At 52.9% G+C, this 19,836-nt stretch overlaps 1 protein-coding gene across 8 annotated transcripts; it reads right to left on the bottom strand.

Moving 5' to 3' along the window:
• Window positions 1–3,680: 3,680 nt before the first annotated feature.
• Window positions 3,681–17,649, bottom strand: TAL1 (TAL bHLH transcription factor 1, erythroid differentiation factor). Of its 8 annotated transcripts, none has more exons than XR_009959172.1 (8): window positions 17,350–17,636; window positions 15,793–15,917; window positions 14,178–14,327; window positions 13,654–14,032; window positions 12,499–12,927; window positions 11,869–11,960; window positions 6,393–7,015; window positions 3,681–5,454 (listed from the first exon to the last, which is right to left on the bottom strand). XR_009959172.1 is itself a non-coding variant. In XM_062581999.1 (7 exons), exons 4-7 carry the CDS (start codon window positions 13,821–13,823, stop codon window positions 6,597–6,599), a joined length of 1,110 nt encoding a protein of 369 aa, XP_062437983.1. In that variant the 5' UTR covers window positions 13,824–14,032; window positions 14,178–14,327; window positions 15,793–15,917; window positions 17,350–17,636; the 3' UTR covers window positions 5,573–6,596. The 8 variants fall into 8 exon arrangements, 6 of the variants coding, with proteins under 6 accessions (XP_062437983.1, XP_062437984.1, XP_062437985.1 ...); XR_009959173.1 differs by lacking the exon at window positions 3,681–5,454 and adding an exon at window positions 7,171–7,436 and having other exon boundaries at window positions 6,915–7,015; window positions 17,350–17,649; XM_062581999.1 differs by lacking the exon at window positions 3,681–5,454 and having other exon boundaries at window positions 5,573–7,015.
• Window positions 17,650–19,836: the final 2,187 nt, after the last annotated feature.

The raw sequence follows: 19,836 nt of genomic DNA, 5'->3' as shown, positions 1-19,836 counted from the left end.
GCACGAACAGAGCCCTCCCGACCCTGAGCGGCAGCTTCCCATCCACAACATCTGCGGCAGCAAGCTGCTAACCAGCTCCAGCCGTCCCCAGGGGCGACCTCGGGCAGCTTTTCTCCCTCCTCTCATTTCAACACCGTTCCCAGCGATGGAGACAGGGCTGGTACTCAGAGGAGCGACGCTCTGCTGCTGCTGTTCCCAGGGTACCTGGTTAGGAGGGTGGGGGAATGTTTTATTTCAGCTCCAGCAGCATGCAGGGCGGTGCATTTCTGATGTAGTTTTATGTATTATACATTTGTGATGTATTTCCAGCAGCACGTGAGTGAAATGTGCTGGAACTGTCCACTTTGCAGTGTCCCTTCGCTCATGCGCTCTTCCGATGCACAGCGGGACCTTGCCACTGATTTGGGTGGCTTTGGACAACCCCAAGGGAGCAATGCACTCTTTGCGGGCTCCCTGGCAGTGGGACCGTGCTGCGAGGGGCGACAGACGGCAAAAGCAGGGCACTGCAGGGCTTGGGGCACATGCTGCCTATGTGGCCCCGGTCCCTTGAACATCACTGCACCGTCCGAGGGGGTTTGGGCTGGCGCCAAGCCCTCCGCCAAGTCCTGCCCTCAACACAGAAACGCATTTCTCAAGGGGAGACGCGGGCGTCATGAGAGGACTGCTCCCCCCTCCACCCAGCAGAAGGGCAGCCCCCCGGGAGAAACACGGCGCGGAGCGCAGGAAACGCCAGCAATCTCTTGCCTCGGCCACGGCTCCTCCCCGTGGCCTCGGGCAGGTCCCCGAACCGCTCCGCGGGCCGTCTCCTGCCATTTTTCCCAGCAGCGGTTAAGCAACGCGATGCCAATAGAAATCCGGCTTTCGTTTTCCGTCGGGCGCAAACCGAGGACAGCGGCACCGCCGCGTTTTCTCCGGCCTCTCCCTGCCAAAAGCCCTTTGCCGCCGGTGCTCCCACCCCTGGGAGCCGCGCGGGCGCTGCTGGAGCGGAGGCAGCCAAGAAACCCCGGCGGCGCGCAGCCCGCCGCGGCCGGCGGCAGGTTGGAGCGGGTGCTGTCGGCGGCTCGCGGGCGCTCGGCACCGCTCCGGCCCCGGAGCAGCAGCCCGGAGCAGATCAAAGCGCCGGGGCAGTTTTAACTGCGCTCCAGACGCTCCCTCCCATTTCCTGCTGGATTCCCGTCTCGCTCCCTTTCCCCGCATCAGCAAAACAGAGTGTTAAAAATAGAGGCCGGGCTTCACCAAAACACAATAGTAAATTGTTCCCCGGAAAGGTCACCGGGGCGTCTCAGAATAGCTCCGAGCGCCGGGAAAAATAAATACCTCCGAGGGGAGACGGCTTTGCGAGCGCCTGCCGGCGGCAGCGCCTTCACGTGACGGTTTCCCTCGTCCCCGACGTCCCGCCGGGCCCCGCGCGCCGGCTGCGGCGGCGGGAATGCGGCGCGGGGCCCCCGACTCGCCGGGGCCGGAGAAACGTGCCGAGCAGCTCCCGCGGGCGCGAGGTTGCCTGCTCCCGCTGCTGAGCGCCCGGCGTCGGCACGAGGAGGTGACGCCTTCTCATCGCTCGCGAGGGTGGGAATGTTTGGCTCCCGTACGCTCAGCGAGCGGGTTTTAATTAAATAACGCGGGAATCCCCATAAAGAAGCAGGTCCCCGCTCTTTTTTATGCCATTTTTTTTTTCTTTTTGCAGGCATAGAGTGTCAGTTCAGACTGCCCCCATAACACGATTTGTCCAGAAACGCTGTGATTAAAACCAGAGAATGAGACTTGAAATTAAAAAACTGCCCAAGTTTGCAGTGACTTTTTGTTTTTGTGTTTCTTACTTCACTCTCTCTGGGCTACACGTCCCTCCCACCTTCTCTCTCTTGCCTTTTCTTTTTCTTTTTTTTTTTTTTTTTTTTTTTGTTCATTTTTATCTGAATGCCACTTCCCCTCCTATCTCACTGCTCGATTTCATCCATACCGCAACCACCCATGAAAACATGATACTCTGGGAGAATTTCACAAAATGATGGGCTCTGTGGCAGGATATGACTGTTTTCCTTTCTGCAGTGTTAAGGGGGATTTTCTGTAACCCGGAGCTTAAATTCTGTCCCGGTGCTGCTAGAAGCGTTAGAAATGTCGGCGAGTGGAATACCCTTCAGTGCACTTGCTGCGGGTTTTTGGAGGAAACTGCTATTTGCCAGAAAAATTCCTGCGGCGTGAGAGAGGCCCAAATCCCTGTCGCCTTCAAGAATAGCGCGTGCAGCCGGTTCGGTTCATCCAGCACCGAAACCGGGTCAGGATGAGCCTCGGCCTCACTCGCCCCTTCCTGCCCCAAAGAGGCGCCCCAGGGCAACGCCACCCCTGAAACCCAGCGTATGGCCGGCCCCTCCGCACCGGTTATTCCTACGCAGTTAAGACTGGGACCCCAAGGTATTTTTTCCTGCTTTCCCCCATGTTTTGTGAAAACATCTAAAAAGAAAAAAAAAAAATCCTGTATATTTGAATCCACGGAATTTAAATATTCTAAATATTCTGCCGTCCCCGGCAGCGGCAGCTCCTGCTCGCTCGCAGCCCAGCCGCCCCGCAACGCCGGGCCCTCGTCGTTAAAAATAACGTGTGCTCGAGGGGGGTGACTTTGAACCCCCGCCTTGACGGTTTGCTTCCTGAGCCAGGCAGCGTGCTGCTGGCAAAGCCAACGCGACCGCGAAGGCCGTTGTCGCGCAAGGAAGAGCTGAGCGGAGGGGGCAGCCGGGAAGGGGAGTTTTCCTGGTGCCGAAAGGGAGGGAGGCGGCGGCAGGGAGGTGGGAAGGGGAGATAAACCGCACGCCAGCTATCAGCTCGTAGCCTGAAACGTGCTCTAAGTAACGGGGCGAGCGCGGGCAGCCTTAAAAGTATTTGTCCACGCGGCCGCGCTACGGATTTCTTCTTAAAAATACAAAAATTACCGTCATTGCCTACTAAATTTTGGCCGAGCCCTGCCTGGATGCAGCACCCCCCCCCCCCCAAACCCCTCTCCCGGGGCGGCAGCACCGTCCCGCGGTGCGGAAACGGCGGGAGGCCGAGGCGAGCGGGACGGCAGCGCCGCGCCGCCCGGGGCCCCGGGGCTGGCAAACCCCCCGCGGCGAGCGTTGCTTCACCGCGCTCCTTCCTTCCTGCCCTCCTCGCCCTCTCTTCCTCCTGATCGTTCTCGAAAATCCCAGCCGGGGTTGGGGGGGCTGGGGGGGGGGAGCGTCGGGCCAGCTCCGCCGCCGGCCCCAGCCGGAGAGGGCGCGCGGGGCGGGGGGCGGTTTGGCCCTCCCAGCTCTTTCCCTGCACCCCGGCCAGGACTCTCGTCCGCACGGAGGACGCAAATACTGATCGACGCAGCCCGGGCGCGAGCCCTGGCGCGGGCACCCTGGCGCCAGCCTGGGAGCTCAGCAGCAAACGAGAAAAACCTGCCATATTCTTCTTTTTTCCCTTTTTTTTTCTTGTCTTTTTTTTTTTTTTTTTTTTTTTTTTTTTTTTTTTTTTGCACTTAAAGAACAAGCCATCCTTCCCCCTGCCCAGTCTCTCCAGCGCCTTGCAAGCTTTCGGCCGCCCGCTTCGAGACGTGCGATGGCTGGATATGGGCCGTCCTAGGGCTTCTGCCCCCCGTAAAGCACACAAATGAGAGACCAGTCTGCTGAGCAACGAGGTGCGAGAGAGGAAGAAAGCAAGTGGAGGCTGCTTTGTAAAACTTTATTTAGAAATATCCTTGATATATTCATTATATATATATATTTATATGTACACACACATTACAACAAATGTGTTTTCTAAATAGCACATCCACAGTGGGTCGAGAATCAGGGTACCAGGTCTGGTTACTTCATTTCTGCAGAAAAAATGCAGAAATCCAAGGGGAGGGCGGGCGAGAAAGGGTCAGGGCTGAAAAAAAAAATAATCGTAAGAAGAGAATTCAATCACACGGTACGACATTGACCGAAAGTGCTGTTTCGAACAGAAACGGGGTGATGTTCCACACACCGAGACATACAGCAGGCAGGGGGAAAGACGGGCCGAGGAAATGTACCATTCAAATCACAGAGTACAACTACACATACCCCGGAGAGGCCTACGGCGGGCTCTGCTAGAGGCTGCAAACGGGAGCAGGGTGCGCGGGGTGTGTGTGCGCGTGTTGGAGAGTTGTACCATTTCGTTAACTTCTCAGCTACCGATAAGAAGGAAAAAAAAAATGTATATATATATATAGGGAATGAAGAATTTCTGAGCATCGGTGATTTTTCTTGCAACGGTTTCCCCGTGAAGGGTTCAAAACCGAGAACACGGCTTTATTTGCGTGGCACTGTCTCTCGCCCTCGCCGGGAGGGCTGGTGCTTGCAAGCGGCGTCCGAGGGGACCGTGCCCTGCAGCCCTGGCTGGGGCATCGGGCTCCTGCCTGCCAAAACCCCTCTGCCCTCCTCTCCTACCCCTCAGACCCAGACAAGGCAGTAACGAGCAGCCCAAAACATGGGACCGGTAGCAGCCTCTCTTCTTCCTTGGCATCACTCCACCACCGGGCGCCTCTGCCCTTGCCCAGCCCCACTGGGTAACCTCCCTATTAAAAGTCTCCATGCACAGGCAGTCTTGACCCGAGAAGGATCTTTCCTCCAATTTAAGATCAGTGAAGCTTCCAGTATTCAAGGATATGAGGGGCTAACTGGAAACCCTTGTTCATACCAGGATCCCTTCCCGGGCAACACCTTCCACTCAGCACACCCTGCCGAGAAAAGCCAGCCTCACACATATTACCTCCAAAGAGGAGAGAAGAGCTAACAACAAGGGATAGAAATAACTGAACTGATCCAGAGTAAGCCTGGATCTAGCTTGCAAATAGCAAGGCCTGAATTTTTGCACACACACACACACACACAAATCCTCTGCGTTTCCTTGTACCTCAGCATCTCCGAAAAGGAATTAGCAAGTTGGAAAGCATCCTCGCTCTGCGTACTTCTCCCGTACAAAGAATGGGGTATTTTTTTCACTATGACATGGTGGAGATTTCTTTGCCTTGAAATCTCTGCAGAGGGAAGGGATGGGCATGGGGCAATCGCTCCGTCAGTCATTAGGCAGCAGGGTCGGGCTGCCTGCACCGTGCCTGGGATGGGCACAGGTGAAATCCTCAGCTCACATCAGCCAGCATCGTACTTGCAGCCAGTGGAACAGCACCAATTTCTAGGGGTCGTGAAACTACCTCCTGCTTTTGAGTTGTTTCATTTCTCAAATGCTTTTCTGGAGGGCAGCAGCGGGTCAGAGGATTATTCCTGTTTTAGCAGAATCAGGTTGATCACGGCCATCGATTTTGAAGCTGTCTAAACTCTTGGGAATGGAGGGTAATCCCATTGGTGCTATTAGCATTTCACCCCAAGATTGTGAGAGGCTGTGGCCTCCTACCAGCCTCAGGCAGACAAAGATCCTACTAATGCCTTATTTTGAATCCAGAGCCCAAAATCCAGCCTGTAAAAATTGGCAGAGGTGAACTATCACCATTTTCACACAATGAAATCAAAAAATTCAAAGCATACCATTAAAACCCTTTTATAACCTTATGTACACACACATTGTTGTTACACCATTGATTTTGTCTTCTGTTGATTTTTTAATTAAAAAAAAAACAGAAAGGAGCCCCCAAGTACAAGGGGAAGCTTCACTAGCAATTTTTTTCCCTACCAATTCTGAAATTCATCTTCCTTGAAAGAAGCTCTGGCCCAACGGGAGCCACGGAGAAAACTCCAGGTGACTACTACAGGCCTCGGCTCTCACCCACTGTGTGTTATCAGCGCAATGATCAGGGACTCAGAGGGTGGGGGAGAGCAGAAAACACCTATGTACCTTTTCATTCAGTGGATACTGCATGACGGTATTAAACAGAAGTAATCCCACATCATAAATACAACACCCCAAACAATCCAAAGTTAGGTTTAAGGTTTAAGAAAAAAGCAAAGGAAAAAAAAATAGAAGAGAAAAATAAAAAAGTCTTAATCCTTTTAATAGTTCTTTTGCTGAGGGAAAATTTCGCCTCTAAAAGGTACAGTCAAAAGCTCTCGAACAACATGAACACGTTGCCACAGCTTCTGCTCAGACAAGTTGCATATACTTCTTTGCCACAGGCTGGAGAAATGCTGCAGCACTGTCAGATTTCAGCAGTCTCCAGTGCCACGTGCCAGTGGAAAGCACTGGTGGCCTCGGTTGGCAGTGAAAGAGGAGTTTGGTGTTTCATGTCTCAGCTAGGTGACTATTCTGTTTAAAAAGTGACAATTGTCAAATGGTCTGAAACCCCCTTAAATGTTGGAGAGGTGTCAGCCAGATTTCATTCCCCTCCTCAGGGTCATATTATGAGCAATATGTACAATGAAGATGACTTCAATGCTTTTCTTCTTTGTACGATCACGTACCTAAATGTCGAACATCAATCTGTTTTGGTCTTGTTCTCAGCCAGCTCGCTGTCCTCTCAGTCCTGGGGCTGTGAGGACTCAGAGCCCGAGTCCCCGGGGCCTTCTGTAAATGCAGAGTCAGAAATTCCAAGGGTACAAATTCCAGTATCCACATAGTCAGCTCTTCCTTTCCCCTTCGTGCTTTAGGAGCAGTTTGGAAGATCATCATCGCTGCGCATTGCCTTCTACGGGAAGAATGGAGTGATGCATACTCCGTGTATGCTTTGAATCTAGTGTTTCATGTTCTTCCGTGAAGCTGTCTGGGCTTGCTGCTCCATCTAAAGAACTTCCACAGCTGGAGTTAGGAGACAACATGTCCTGCAGGAGGTCTTCTTGGACTATCCCAGAGTCTTTGTTCACCTTGCCCCTTTGGTTTCCCTCTTCCTCCTGGTCATTGAGCAGCTTGGCCAGGAAGTTTATGTATTTCATAGCTAGGCGTAAAATCTCATTCTTGCTCAGTTTCTTATCGGGTGGGTGAGTTGGGATGAGTTTGCGAAGCTCTGCAAAGGCTCCATTGACATTCTGCTGTCTCCACCTCTCCCGACTATTGGTAAAAATGCGGCGAACCACTTTTGTATGAGGACCTGTAATTGCAATGGTGCAGAATTAGGAGCAGCACTTAACATGCCATTTATTACTGCATTGAACAGGTCACAGTTTCCCAAATTAACTGATTCATTTTAGTCACATAATCCATCACCCAGGCAGTGAAATAGTTTACAGTTAACTGAAAGCTAACCTGAGGAGCTGAGATATCCACAGCTTCTGTTAAATCCAGTGGGTGTGGAAAATTGGCCTCTGTCTTTACAGATGTCTGTTAAGATGCCTATACTTAGCTCTCCAAGCAGGAAGGCTTAGGCCATGATGCATGAGCTAAAGCATAGGTAAAACTAGATGGACCCGCATGGCACACCTCTTCTCCTTTCAGAGTGTCAGAGACTCCTGCTGGCGTAAGTGAGACATTGTCTTTGATAGAAGAGGGGACATCTACCCATGGGCACTGTCCTGTGGAAGCAGCAAGGCTGTAAATCACAGTCAGGATGGGAGATTCTCCTCTATGTAAGGAGATCCCATCACAAGATGCTTTTCTTTTTAGTGAGTCCTTTCCACCCTCGCCCCCATGAGGCTCTAAAAGTGGAAGGACACAGCAATTTCATGAAACTGTAGAAGACCAACCATTACAGAACCCACTGTGAGATGGGAAGCATCACACACAATGAAAAACATCACAAAGTCTGAAGCAAAGACGTTCAAGTAACACATCAGTGAGTCATACGCTAAAGGATAGGCTCGCACACAACCTCTCCCCAGTTGCCCAGTCTCTGAAATGCTTACCTAACTACACCATCCCGGCAGAAATAAGTCCCTGACTGCGCTTAGTTGTTTAAGCCGACAGCTATTTCATCACCCAGTGGATCTAGCAAGTGGGGCAGGGGGGGAAGGGCATTCAGCCATGACTACTCTTATATTGCAAAATTCTTGGCAGTTTTGACTGCAGCAGCGCAGCCGAACAGATGTTATTTTTGAAACATCCTAGTAGGGCTGAGTCCCGACAGATCCCACCTGGCATGCCTGAGAAAAGGAAGCGTAAGGTCACAGCGCACTGAACACCCGTCACACTTTCTCCCCTTCAGGGGAAACTGAACCCCTTAGTGCATCATACGCAAAATACCCGCTCTGCAGGGGGTCTGCGCAGGGACACGCTTTCAAGCAACCACAGCGACTACTGCAGCAGAACAAAGCTACCAGCTTCTCAAGCCTGAAAGCTGTCAAATGGGTAGGGTGTGCAGAGATGTCACCATAGCATCTCCAGGAGCCACGGTGCCTGTCTGCATTGGAAATCTTCCCTACCCGCTCACCTGCGGGCAAAAAAAAGCCAGGAAAAGAAATAAAACAACTAAAATAAATGGGAAATGGGGATGCCTGAGATCCCCCCCCAGGTCCCTGTTCTGCAAGCACAGGACCATAGGGCCCAAGTTGCATCCACCTGACCCTAAGAGACAATCCTGTTCACTACTTAGAGAAGAGGAAAAAGCCCAGGTGTAGGTAAAGGTACCGGGAGAAAACATATTCTTCCTGACCCCAATGCTGTGATAAGTTCAAGCCTGCACATGACAGCAAGTACTACCATAAAATGAAAAGAATGAAAAATAGAAGCCAACAACTTTCCTTTTCTCTTCCTCCTTTTTTCGGAAGGTATTCAGTGGCTGAGGGCTTCCTGGGCTCCTGGCACCAGAGGGCTTTGTCAGCATCTCCTCAGGTGTGCTCAGGTGGAGAAGGACCATAGCTCACACTGCTCAGGGCCCTCCAGAATAAGCCAGGGGATGTCAGAATGAGAAACTCATCTCAGACCTCTCAGTTCCAGGTCTAATGCTCTCATAACACTAACTTTCCACCCCCAGATAGCATGTAATTGCCCTTTGAAAGAACTAACATGCAAGAGCTCAAGGAAAGGGAAAGTTTCTCGCTCTGAATTTGTACAACTCTGCCCGAGGGCCTGGAGCAAGGCAGTGGGGACTAATGTGGCTTCAGCTGCAGCAGGTTGCCCAGCACTGCTGGAGAACGCGCTGCTGTCTGCTACAATAACACTATACACTCAAACACTCCTTCCAGCTAAAAGAGAAGTCAGCCTTGAATCCAGAAGGAGATACAGGGTAAAATGGGTAAAGTTCTTTCACCCATTTTTTTGAAAGCATATGAGAAAAAACTTAAGATATTGTTAGTTTTCCAAAAATCTCAGGAGACTGATCCAGTCTTCACAGGCATAAACTATCCACTTCATTAATTAATGACTAAAAAGCATTTATTTATAAATTTTGAAATCAGAAGAAAGACCAGTCTCTTTTTATCTGGGGGAAACCTATAGTAAACTTTGGTACATAACACAAACTTTGACACTTCTAAAATTTTTGATTGCTGCATCAAAGTCAGTAATTGAATTAAAATATATCTTTCAGATGGAGATGAGGCTCTGACTGAAATATTTCAAGCAATGGAGAAATTTAAAATGCTTCATAGCTTATCTGTGTTATAACAGAAGACATTTTTTCCTCATAATGAGACTTGTTTCATAATTAATCCAAGCAATTGGCTGAAAAATTTTGCCTGGATTTTGTTCTGACTGATTGATGCTTTTTAAAATTGTAAAGATCCAAGGAAAATTAGTAAAAAGATGAGCTGCCAAAGTTATAGAATATTTCTACAAACATTTTTCTGTATTATTGTGACTTTATTTATATCTATTCTGTAAACCTATTCAATGGACCAAACTTTTGCAAAAACAGATAAAAAACAGCTGCCCAAAATACCACTCTTTTCCCTACTGAGGTGTTTTCAGACTGGCTTCAAGACTCGTTCTTGCTTTAGTGGTGGGGTTCCAGGATTTTTCTTTCCTTAGTCCCTTTGCCCAAAGGCTCCAGCACTATTTCTCCTAAGGCAATGAAGCAGGAGGAGCAGGAGACGCAGCACAGCCAGCCGGTGCAAGCAGGGTCCTGGCGTGCTGGGCAGGAGCTGCTGTGATGCTGCTGGTGACACGCTGCCTTCTAAGAAACCACTGAGACATTGCCAACCCACCAGCAGACCCTCGAGTTACTGCTCTTTCCCTCAGTGATGGAATAAGCCACTACCCCGGCTGGCAGAGGTGGCGGATGGGCCCATCAGGGCATGCTGTCCCCCTCCCCTGCAGCACCGAGCCCAGACATGAGGAGCACCAGTATCCTCTCTACCGGGAGAGCAGGATGTACCCTGCAAGACTCACCCACCTTCCTGCATCTCCCAAGCACTAACTCTGTCTAAACCTGAGCAGACCCACAAGAGCAGGGCTCCAGTGTGCTGAGTTTGCTGCTCAGCAGCTCACGATCAGAGCAGACTGCACCGATGCCTCAACCCAGGATGCACATTCCTACCAACTGCTCTTTTTCAGGAGGCATCACCTACTTTCTCCCAAAAATTCTCCATCCGGTCTTGTGAGTTCACATGACCCAGGATATAGAGGATTGGGCCCAATCTATACTCCTGGCAAGGACATATCCAGCACATATCTAGCCGTATGTCCGACAATTTGGTTACATATCATCTCCGTAAACCTTAACACCTGATTTAACAGCAGGTAAGTCTAAAGCTTTACTCAATGTGATTTGGTGGACACCTCTGTGTTCTGGTTTCACAGCTTAAACTGTAACCATTAAGTATGTGGATCCAAACCAAGATAAGAAGATGTTACTGTACTACATGCTGTACTTTCATATGGTGAGAGACAACCCCCACCCCACGGTCTAAACAGACCAGACAGACAGAAGAAAGTACGGTCAGAAAGACTGATATGCCCCGAAAATGCAACGAGCTCATAATTTCATATCATATTATTTTAAAATGATGTGGATTGTGATTTGATTTTACTTTAAATTAACGAGGTAGAAGAAAAGGGATATCAAGGTAAAAAGAAAGAGGGAATTGTCTGGCTCTTGGTGCTTGAAATACACCACTTAAAACCGCTAAAGAGAAAAGGTTTGAATGGATCTCATTTGTATGGGCTGCTAATGCTGCAAATAAATGTGTCAGTCTTCCACGTGCAAATTGTTCTTGCAAAATATCCATTTGCACGTGCAGCGCTTCCTCCTGCAGGAGCCGCCTGCAAACCGAGACAGCTGCTTGGGAAAGGTAGCGGGATCCTATCCTGCCTTTTCACTGCCTTCTTTTCTCTGAAATTATCTTTGCAGCCTGACAGGGATTCCCAGGGATCCCCAACCCGGGCTCTCTGCTTGGACACCAAACTTGTCAGCGTCAGCTTCTGCTCCCGAGCTCTGGCACAAGACCGGAGCCCACAGAAGCTATTTCTGCTCTGCAGGCTGCAGCACAGCGTCGGTTATATTTAACCAAGCTTCAGACAAGCCAGCAAAGTACCAGCCACAATCCAGTTTTGACCCTGCAGAGCCTAGCACAAGCTTATTCTTTTGCTTCTAGGCGATTTAAAGGCAGTTTGGATCTTTCTACGCAACGCTGTGGTCTGCGTTGTGAATGTCTCTTGGCTGAAAGGGTTTGCAGACGCAGCATGTCGCTACAGTGGCCCTGATCCAGCCTTTGCAGTTCAACAAAGACTTAAATTTAGTGGCTCCTTTGGATTTAAACTCAAAGCAATTTGCAGAACAGGGATGTAATTACCCGTGCGCTGAGCTGCTTTGCTGAGTGAGAGCAGATGCCCGGAGCGCGCTGCCGGCCGGTAGCTCGGGCGGATCCGGGCTCTGCTACCCCGGAGCCCTAACCGGAGCGGGGCGAGCTGCCGTGCCAGCACCGGGACCTTTTGCTCCCCCTAGGATTTGGGGTTTTAATCCCAGCGCGAGGCATCGTACAGCAATTTACCCACGTCAGCCCACAGCCAACATCCCTCCACCCCCCACCCCGGAGCCAGCGACCCCCGGCGCAGGCAGAGAGCTCTCACCGTCGGTGATCTCCATCTCGTACGGGGAAGGTCTCCTCTTGACGCGGTTGCCGCCGTACATGGAGAAGGAGTCCGGCTCCCCGAAGAACCCGCTGCGGGCGAGAGGCGGAGCGCGGTGAGGGCGCGCCCGGCTCCGCGCCCCGCGGAGGCTCTGCCCGCCGACAGCGCCGCGGCGGCGGGGCGCGGAGCGAGGCCCCTCTGAGGCATTTCCCTCGTCCCGCGCACTTATTCACGGCTGAATCCACGCACGCGGAGCTGAGAGAGCGCCCGTGGGCATCAAGCAGCTCCTGACAAGCATCACATTTATTTACGGCCCCTGCGCTACGTTTCAATAGCGGATCACGATATAAACGTCTAAGATCTGTTGTGCCTGTCGGAGAATTTTCTTCTGGGAAGGACAGCTGCTCGTTTGGCTTTGGGGGGTATTTTTGCTTTCTTTTCTTTTTTTTTTTTTTTTTTTTTTTTTTTTCCTTTCTTCTCTCGCAAAGTTAGAAGCATGCAGCCCCGCGATGACTAAGACATGCAGAGCCCCGCGCAGGGAGAGGGACCCCCGAGCCGCCCCCCTACCCTCCCGAGCCGCCCCCGAGCACCCCGGGGCGGCGGGACCAGGGGCCGGGCAGGGGCACGGACCTGTTGATGGTGGCCAGCGGCTGGCCCAGGTTGTAGAGCATGGCCCTGCCGGGGGGCTGCAGCGGGAGCGCGGGGGGGCTCAGCTGCACCATGCGGGCCTCGCAGGCGGCCTCGGCGGCGCGGCACGGCTCGGCGCCCGGCGCTCTCTGCATCGCCTCCGCCGGCGCCTCCCGGCCTTTTATGTCCAGGGAGCCCCCCCGGCGCACCAGCTCGATGACGGGCACGGCGGCTGCGGGGGGCCCGGGGGAGGGCCGGCCCGCCTCCTTGGCCGCCCCGTTGAGCAGCAGCTGGGGGTCTCCCGGCGCCTCCATCCCCCCGCGGCTGCTCTCCGGCTCGCTCGTGTTTTCCGCTTCCGACTCGTGCCGCCGGGGGGGCCGGGCATCGCGGGGGTCACTGGGGGGCGGCGGGGCGGGCGGCCTGTCCATCGTCCTGCGGAGAGAGGCAGCGGTGAGGGGCGCCCGAGCGCGGCCGGCCCCGAGCCGCCCCGACGCCCCAGCGGGAGGAACCGCGCCCCCCCTCCCCCGCCGTCGCGGAGCGCCCGGACCCCGCGAAGGCAGCGGGCGCCGTGACGTCATGGAACACTCGGCCCGAGCCGTGACGTCATGGAGCGCCCGCACCCCGCCGAGCCGTGACGTCGCGCAGCGCCCGCACCCCGCGGCCGCGCCGCAGCGGGCCCGCATCGCCCGCCCGGTGCGCTGCGGTGCAGCGCGGTGCAGCCGCTGCGCGCGGAGCGCTGCGGTACTAAATCCCGCTGGCGCCGCAGCAGCGCCCGGTGGGGAACCGCGCAGCGAGGGCGCGCCGCTGCGGAGCGCGGGCGGCGGGACGCGGGTCGGCCCGGGCGGGCAAACTGCGACGGGGCGGGAGAGGGCCCAGCGCCGCTCCGGGGAAGCGCTGCCCGCTTCAAGCCTCCCGCTTTGCTCGCCGCCCAAGCGGAGCCCGCTGCTCCCCCTCGGCCTGCGGGGACACGGGCAGCCGCCCCGGGCGCGCAGCGTCGGCGCCTCTTTTTTCTTTTCAGTGTTTTATTTGTGTTTTTGTTTGCCTTCTCTAAACAGCAAAATATACCTCAACTCATTTTTTTTTTTTTTTTTTTTTGGCGGGGTGTGGGGGGAGAAGGGGTTAAAACAATATATAGCTAAGTAACCCCCCATGCATTACCTAATGCAGGAAGAAGGAAGAGGCAAGGCGCTTTGCACGGAGCAGCCTTTCAGACACGACTGCACATGATTGTCTCCAGCGTTCCCCGCTCCCTTCCCAATTATAACGATTACTGTCGGGATAAGGCAGCTAACGATGAGGGGAGGGAGGGATATCGCCACTATTTCCATCTAATTTCTCCCACTATCCCCCTCGTTCGGATTTTTTCTATAAATTAGGGGCTTCGCGGAGCAGAAAGTTGGAATATTTCGGGTCTCATTCCCGATCTTCCTGCTGGTTTGGGTTGGGTAATTTTTTCCTTCGTTTCTGCTGGGCTAACTGAACCAGATTGTTGAATTGCGAGAGAAAACCAATTTTCCCCCCATATCTCTCCATCTGTCTTGGGGAAAATAAATAAATAAAAAAAAATAAATAAAAGATCCAAAGCACGAGCTATCTCCTTCCCTCCAGCCCCCTCCCCGCCAGCCGTCTAGAAAGAAAATCTAATTGACTATTCCGATATTGTATAGGAAGAGATTACTCACATGTGTCATATTTAAGTAGGGACACCGCAAGTCTCTCCTGTTTCAACAAAAGCGCTCTCAGTGTCAGGCTGAATTTACTCCTCCCACCTCAAGGTACTTACGACTTTACAGAGAGGAAGGACACCCGCATCGGGATAAAACTGCTAAATCCTGGGAGGAAGAGAAGGGGGGGGGGGGGGGGAAGAAGAGAGGAGAGGGTGGATCTCTTGGGCCCGGGTTGCTAAACATCAACGGCGAGCGGGGTGCAGGGGAGACCGGCCGGCTGCAGCCCCCCGCCCCGACGGCTGCGCTGCGAGCACCGACACACGCGCGGGCTAGCGCGCCCGCACCCTGCCCGCGCAGGGCACCCACGCCCGGCCGCAGCGCGGGGGGGGAGACGCCTCCCCTCCCCCCGCCCCGGGCCTCCGCGCACGCGGGCCCGAGCGCGCTGCAGCGTAAATAAAATATAATAATAATAATAATAATAATAAACGCCTCGATCTTTAGGCCGATTTTTGTTGTTGTTGTTGGGTTTTTTGACATATTCCATGCCCGGCTGCCCCGGGAGAAAATTCCAGCCGCGGCTGGGAGTTACTTTCACGCCGATCCCTTCCCAAAGAGCGCGGCCTTTCTCCCACGCCCGTTGAGCTGGGCAGAAAAATTAATGATTAAGGTGTGTGTGTGTGGGGGGGGGGGGAATCGATGCCGATCAGCGGCAGCGCTGGCGGCCGCCGAGGTGCCGCCACCCTCCGCGCAGAGCCCGCTGCCCGCCCGCGCAAACGCGGCTTTCGCTGCGCGGCCGCGGCCCTTTTCCCTTTAGCGGATCAACAGGAAGGGGAACGCAAAACGAAACGAGATCACGAAAGGGGTGTTTTCCCCCCGTCGTTAAAAAAAATAAAGAAATAAAGAGAAATATTTCCGATGGTGTTGCCTCCCGCTTTTGTTATGTTTCGTAACGAACAAAATAACATTATAAAAGCCAAAAAAAAAAAAAAAAGAAAGAAAGAAAGAAAGAAAGAAAAAGAAAAAAAACCACCCCAAGCCCACAGTATTTTTGCATTCGTTTGCAGTTAATTGCATTGAGAAAATGGGGGAGCATTAATTCCCCGCCCCGCTTGTTTCTGCTCTGCAAACTCCTTTTGTTTTCTAACCGCGGATCGGTAGGAAATTTCCACCCTAGAAATACCCCTCTCACTCCGTGCCCTTCGTCGGAAAATCACCCCAAAACGAGGGGCTGGAAGAGAGCGGTGTAAGGGGCGAGACCCCGCCTGGCAGGGGTAAACAGGCCCGGCCGGACCCCCGCCCCCGAGAAGGGCCGCGGCCAGCCGGGCCCGGCGGTGCTTCACCCCGGCTCCCCCGCGGCCGGGCCGGGCCCCTCTCGCTCCAGCCTCAGGGGGAGCCCACCCCCACATTCCCAAACGGGAAAAGCATATTTTTCTCTTTACCCTCACCATCAAAAAGGAAAAAAAAAAACCCACACAATAGCAGAGGAGGCTTCGGATACCCCCCGCCCCAATATCTTATGTGGTGCAGAAGACCCCCATGCACCTCTCTCTACCCCCAAAATCCCTGAAAACGCCCGCCACCCGCACCCACTCCCCTAGCCTGTCGCAGGGCCGGATTCCTCTCTACTCACCATTTGCTTTTCATTGGGAAAAGTGAGTGGAGCCATTTTGTGGCCTACGCATCACGGCTATATTTGTAGTAAGTGTTGGGTGGCTTCAGCTGGGTAGGCTCTAATTCCACATCACGTCCAGTTTCCTATTTAGTATGGAGAGCGGAACACTACTGCAATGTGGCCGAGAGAGATAAAACCCCAGCAGTGGCCCGCCTGCCCTGATAAGCTTCTAAACCCATTATTTATGAAATGATTCATTATTATTTGGCAATTTTATCGAAGGAAAGCGGAAAATTATTGCAGGGATATGCATAGGAATAACTCCGGAATGCATGCCTTCTAGCTTTTTATGTGTGTGTGCTTAGATGCTCTTAAAAAGACACTGCAAAAAAAAAAAAAAAAAAAAAAAAAAAAAAAGTAATAAAAAATTGCACTGTGGCTGCCCACATCTGAATAGTGATTCTTTATTTTAGTCCTCTTGGAGGTTATTATGCCCCTGCATTTTTTTTTTTTGATTAAATATGGAACACCTACTCCGTTCTTAATTAAATTTAATGAGCCAAAATAAATTGCTGGAGATGCTGAGAGAGAGGGAAGGGGTGTGGGCTGCTTTGGGACAAGAGGAGGTAAATAAAGCACAATCGAGAGGCGATGTTTTGGAAAAAGTGCCCCCTGTCCTCCCTCCCCACCCCCTCACCCCCGGCGTGTCCCCGCTGAGGGGCTGCACCAGGGCAAGCGCTCTGTCCAGGCTCCCCCGCCCGGACGGGGCGTCCCGAGGGGGGCAGCCCGGGGCTGCTGAGCCCCTCGTCCGTGGGGAATGGACTTGGGACGCGAGTGGGGAGCAGAACCCACGCGGGGCCTGGAGGAGAAGGGCCCGGGTAAAGGGAGAAGGGGGTGCGAAAGGGCGCAAGGCGCCGGCCCCGACGGGCGGAGGCAGCGCGCGGGCCCGCGGCAGCGCGCCCCGTCGGGCCGGGGCTCGGCGCGGGGCAGCGGGCTCCGGGCCCGGGAGGCTCCTGCGGCCGGGAACGGCCAAGCCGCGGCGCAGGGGAGAGACGGGGCGGGCGGCGGCGGCCCGCGGGCTGCGCGGGCACCTGCCGTTTGCAAGGCGGCGGGATCGATCTGAATCCCTGCCAAATTCCCAGATGCTCCGTGTGGAGGAAGGGGCAGCGATCGGGCTCTCTGCGGGGTTCAGGGGTTTGTTCCCGCTCTCACCCAAAGATGAATCCATCCAAAAGTGAGGGGCAGAGAGGGAAGAGACGATTTTCGATCGCTTGGGCAAACGTCCTGCCCGGGCAACGAGATGTCAACGAAATTACTAAAGCAGAGAGACAGGGAGGGCAGGCCGGGGGCTGAGCTCGGCGAGGGGAGCCCCTCGATCCCCGCTGTGGGGCCGGGGCGGCTCTGACAGCCCCCGGGCCGGAGCGAGGGGAGCGGGCGGCCGCGGGTGCCTGCGCCCCGCTCCCGGCCGGCGGCGGGTGCCCGCGGGGTCGGTCCCGCTCCCTCCGCCCCCCGCCTCGGAGCGGGCGCCCAAGTCCCGGCCCTGCTTGTCGGTGGGGAGGTGGGGACGGGCCGCACCTGCCGGGCGGTTTGGAGGAGGCGGCCGTGCCCGGGGCGCTGGGGTCGCTATTGTCTCCGCCGCCACCTGCACGCCCGTCTGCAGGGGGGAAATGCCGGAGCTGTTGTTCTTCCTTTCACTCCTTCCCCTGAACCTCCCGCTCTGGACGCGGCCGTGGGAGAGGCTCCCCCCGGCCCTCGCGGCCCGGCCGGCAGGAGCTGTCACGATCGCGGCGGCGTGCGTGTGCCGGCGGGGCCGCGGCAGGACGGTCACGACGCGCCGGAGAGCCCGCCGTGCCCCCAGCCAGGAAACACGACCATTTGCAACTCGGCTCCTCTACCCAACAGGAAGTGTTAAAGATAGAACAGCCGGGGCTGGGCCGGGGAGATTAGGAAGCCAAGCATCTTCTGCGCGCAGATAGCCACGGGCCCGGTCCCGCCCCGCCGCGGACCCGGTCCCGCCGGGCTCCGCTCCCCGGCGGCCAGCGGGGCCGGGCGCGCCGCCCCCTCCGCAAGGCCCCGGCGGGGCAAGCACGAAGCTCCCAGCTGATACAGAGGAGGACAGAGAAGCTCCGAACGGGCCCAGGGCTTTTCAGTCAGGCACTACACTATTTTTCCCGACAACTTTTTCCCCCCCTTTTTTCTTTTTTAAGGAAAAAAGAAGAAGGAAAAAAAAAAAAAAAAAAAAAAAAAAAAAAACACCCACCACAATCCCCAAACCCTTAAAACAGAGCTGGCCCCTCCACCCCTTCGCATTTGGGCTTTGCCCCACTGCCAGGGAAGAAAACTCAGGTGTTTTTAATCCCTCCCCTTTCTCTGCAGAAGGCAGCATCACAGTCGTTATCACTGAAGACAGTGTAAGTTGCCAATAAATAAATAAATAAAATAAAATAGGCGTGTACAGGACACTAACCAGCTTATCTTGCACGTGTTTCAACTCCAACCTGCAGTAAGTGCTTTTGGGAGAGGAGGAGGAGAGGGGAAAACAAACAAACAAACAAAAAAAAACTAGATGCGTTTGAATTACTGAAAGCTGCATATGGAAGGAAAAGTAGTTTTAGGGAAGTTTTTTTTTTCCTCGCCAAGTAAATTAATATTTCACTTGTTCCAAATTGACTATCCAGGATCAAATAATTTGTGTAACTTAATATTACCACACCCTTGTCCTGCGCTTTTGTTTCAGACTGTATTTCTAGCCCTCAAGCATTTGAAGAAAGTCTTCAAAATATTAACCAATACAACTGTCATCTTCCTGTGTTTCCAGACATTTTACAATAGGAAACAAAGAACAAAACCCTAAAACAATAGCTCAGAGGTATGAATTGCCTCATTCATCTCAGTGGAATGTTCAAAAACATTTAACTATTTTCTGACTACTTCAGCAGAAATAGCCTGCCAGATAGTAACCTTATGCCAGATCCATTAGAGATTTAGGGACTGAGAAAGCTTCCCTCCCCTCCGCCCCAGTGTGTGAAAAGCACTACCTTTCCTGAAAGGAAACAAATATTCTTACTGATGGAACAGTCTGTTGTGAGAAGAAAAAGTTCTGACCAAGCACAACAGCTTGAATCAAGCTGCTACCCTTCCTTCTCTGAGGTGGCTTATTTCACCCCTGATTCTCAATCCACAAAGTCTCACCGGGTGGCATTTGCTGGAAAATGCTCTAGCTTCATTGTAATAAATTAATTAGTAATTAGTACCCACTTAAACCATGAACTAGGCACTGACACTGCAGTCCTTTGGACTCGAGCTGGAAAGGCCTGGGACTGTAACATTGGGGCATTTTAATCTCTAGTCTGACACTCTAAGCAGGAAAGATGAGGTCAGCACCTTAGACCGAACTTCTGTTGAGACAGTATCATTAAAATGCAAGTTGTGTTCAAACTGAAGTTCGAGCAGAGCACGTTGATGCACTAGTCAGTGAGAAAACTAATGGCTCTACCATCATTAGATCGGATCTTTCCTAGTAATGAATAGCAGGAACTGGAATAAATTGCAACTTCCAACACCAATTTCTGGTCTCCAAGACCAAGAGGTCAACACTAAAATGCTACACTGAAGCAACACTTGATCTGTGTTGTCAGAGACAGTACTGTCAAAAGCACGTAGAATTGTCAAAACCAGCACTGGGTGATGTCAGATTTCCATTAGCAGGAGGATATCAAGTAATCTACAAAGCATTCTAATCACAAAAGTATCTAGTACACCTAAAAATTGAACAAAATTCAGTGCTAGTAGAAATGGACTATTTAAACAATGAACAATTTAGCAAATTGAAGAATCAGTATTACTATTATAGAATTACGATATAAGGCCATTTCAGTCACATACTGTAGAGCTTTGACAGACTAATTTGTATGTCAATGCAGAACAAAGTAAATCAATTATCTCACTTATCCCACCGCACAATACCAGAATTTTTGAAAAGTTCAATACCAGATGACACACACACACACACACTTCTAGTTAGCCATTCTAAAAGATTTGGAAGGGGGAAACGTCTCAAAT

Source organism: Rhea pennata, chromosome 8 (assembly GCF_028389875.1).
Source record: "Rhea pennata isolate bPtePen1 chromosome 8, bPtePen1.pri, whole genome shotgun sequence".
In the NCBI taxonomy this organism is placed as follows: domain Eukaryota; kingdom Metazoa; phylum Chordata; class Aves; order Rheiformes; family Rheidae; genus Rhea; species Rhea pennata.
This window is presented reverse-complemented; position numbering and strand designations above follow the sequence as displayed.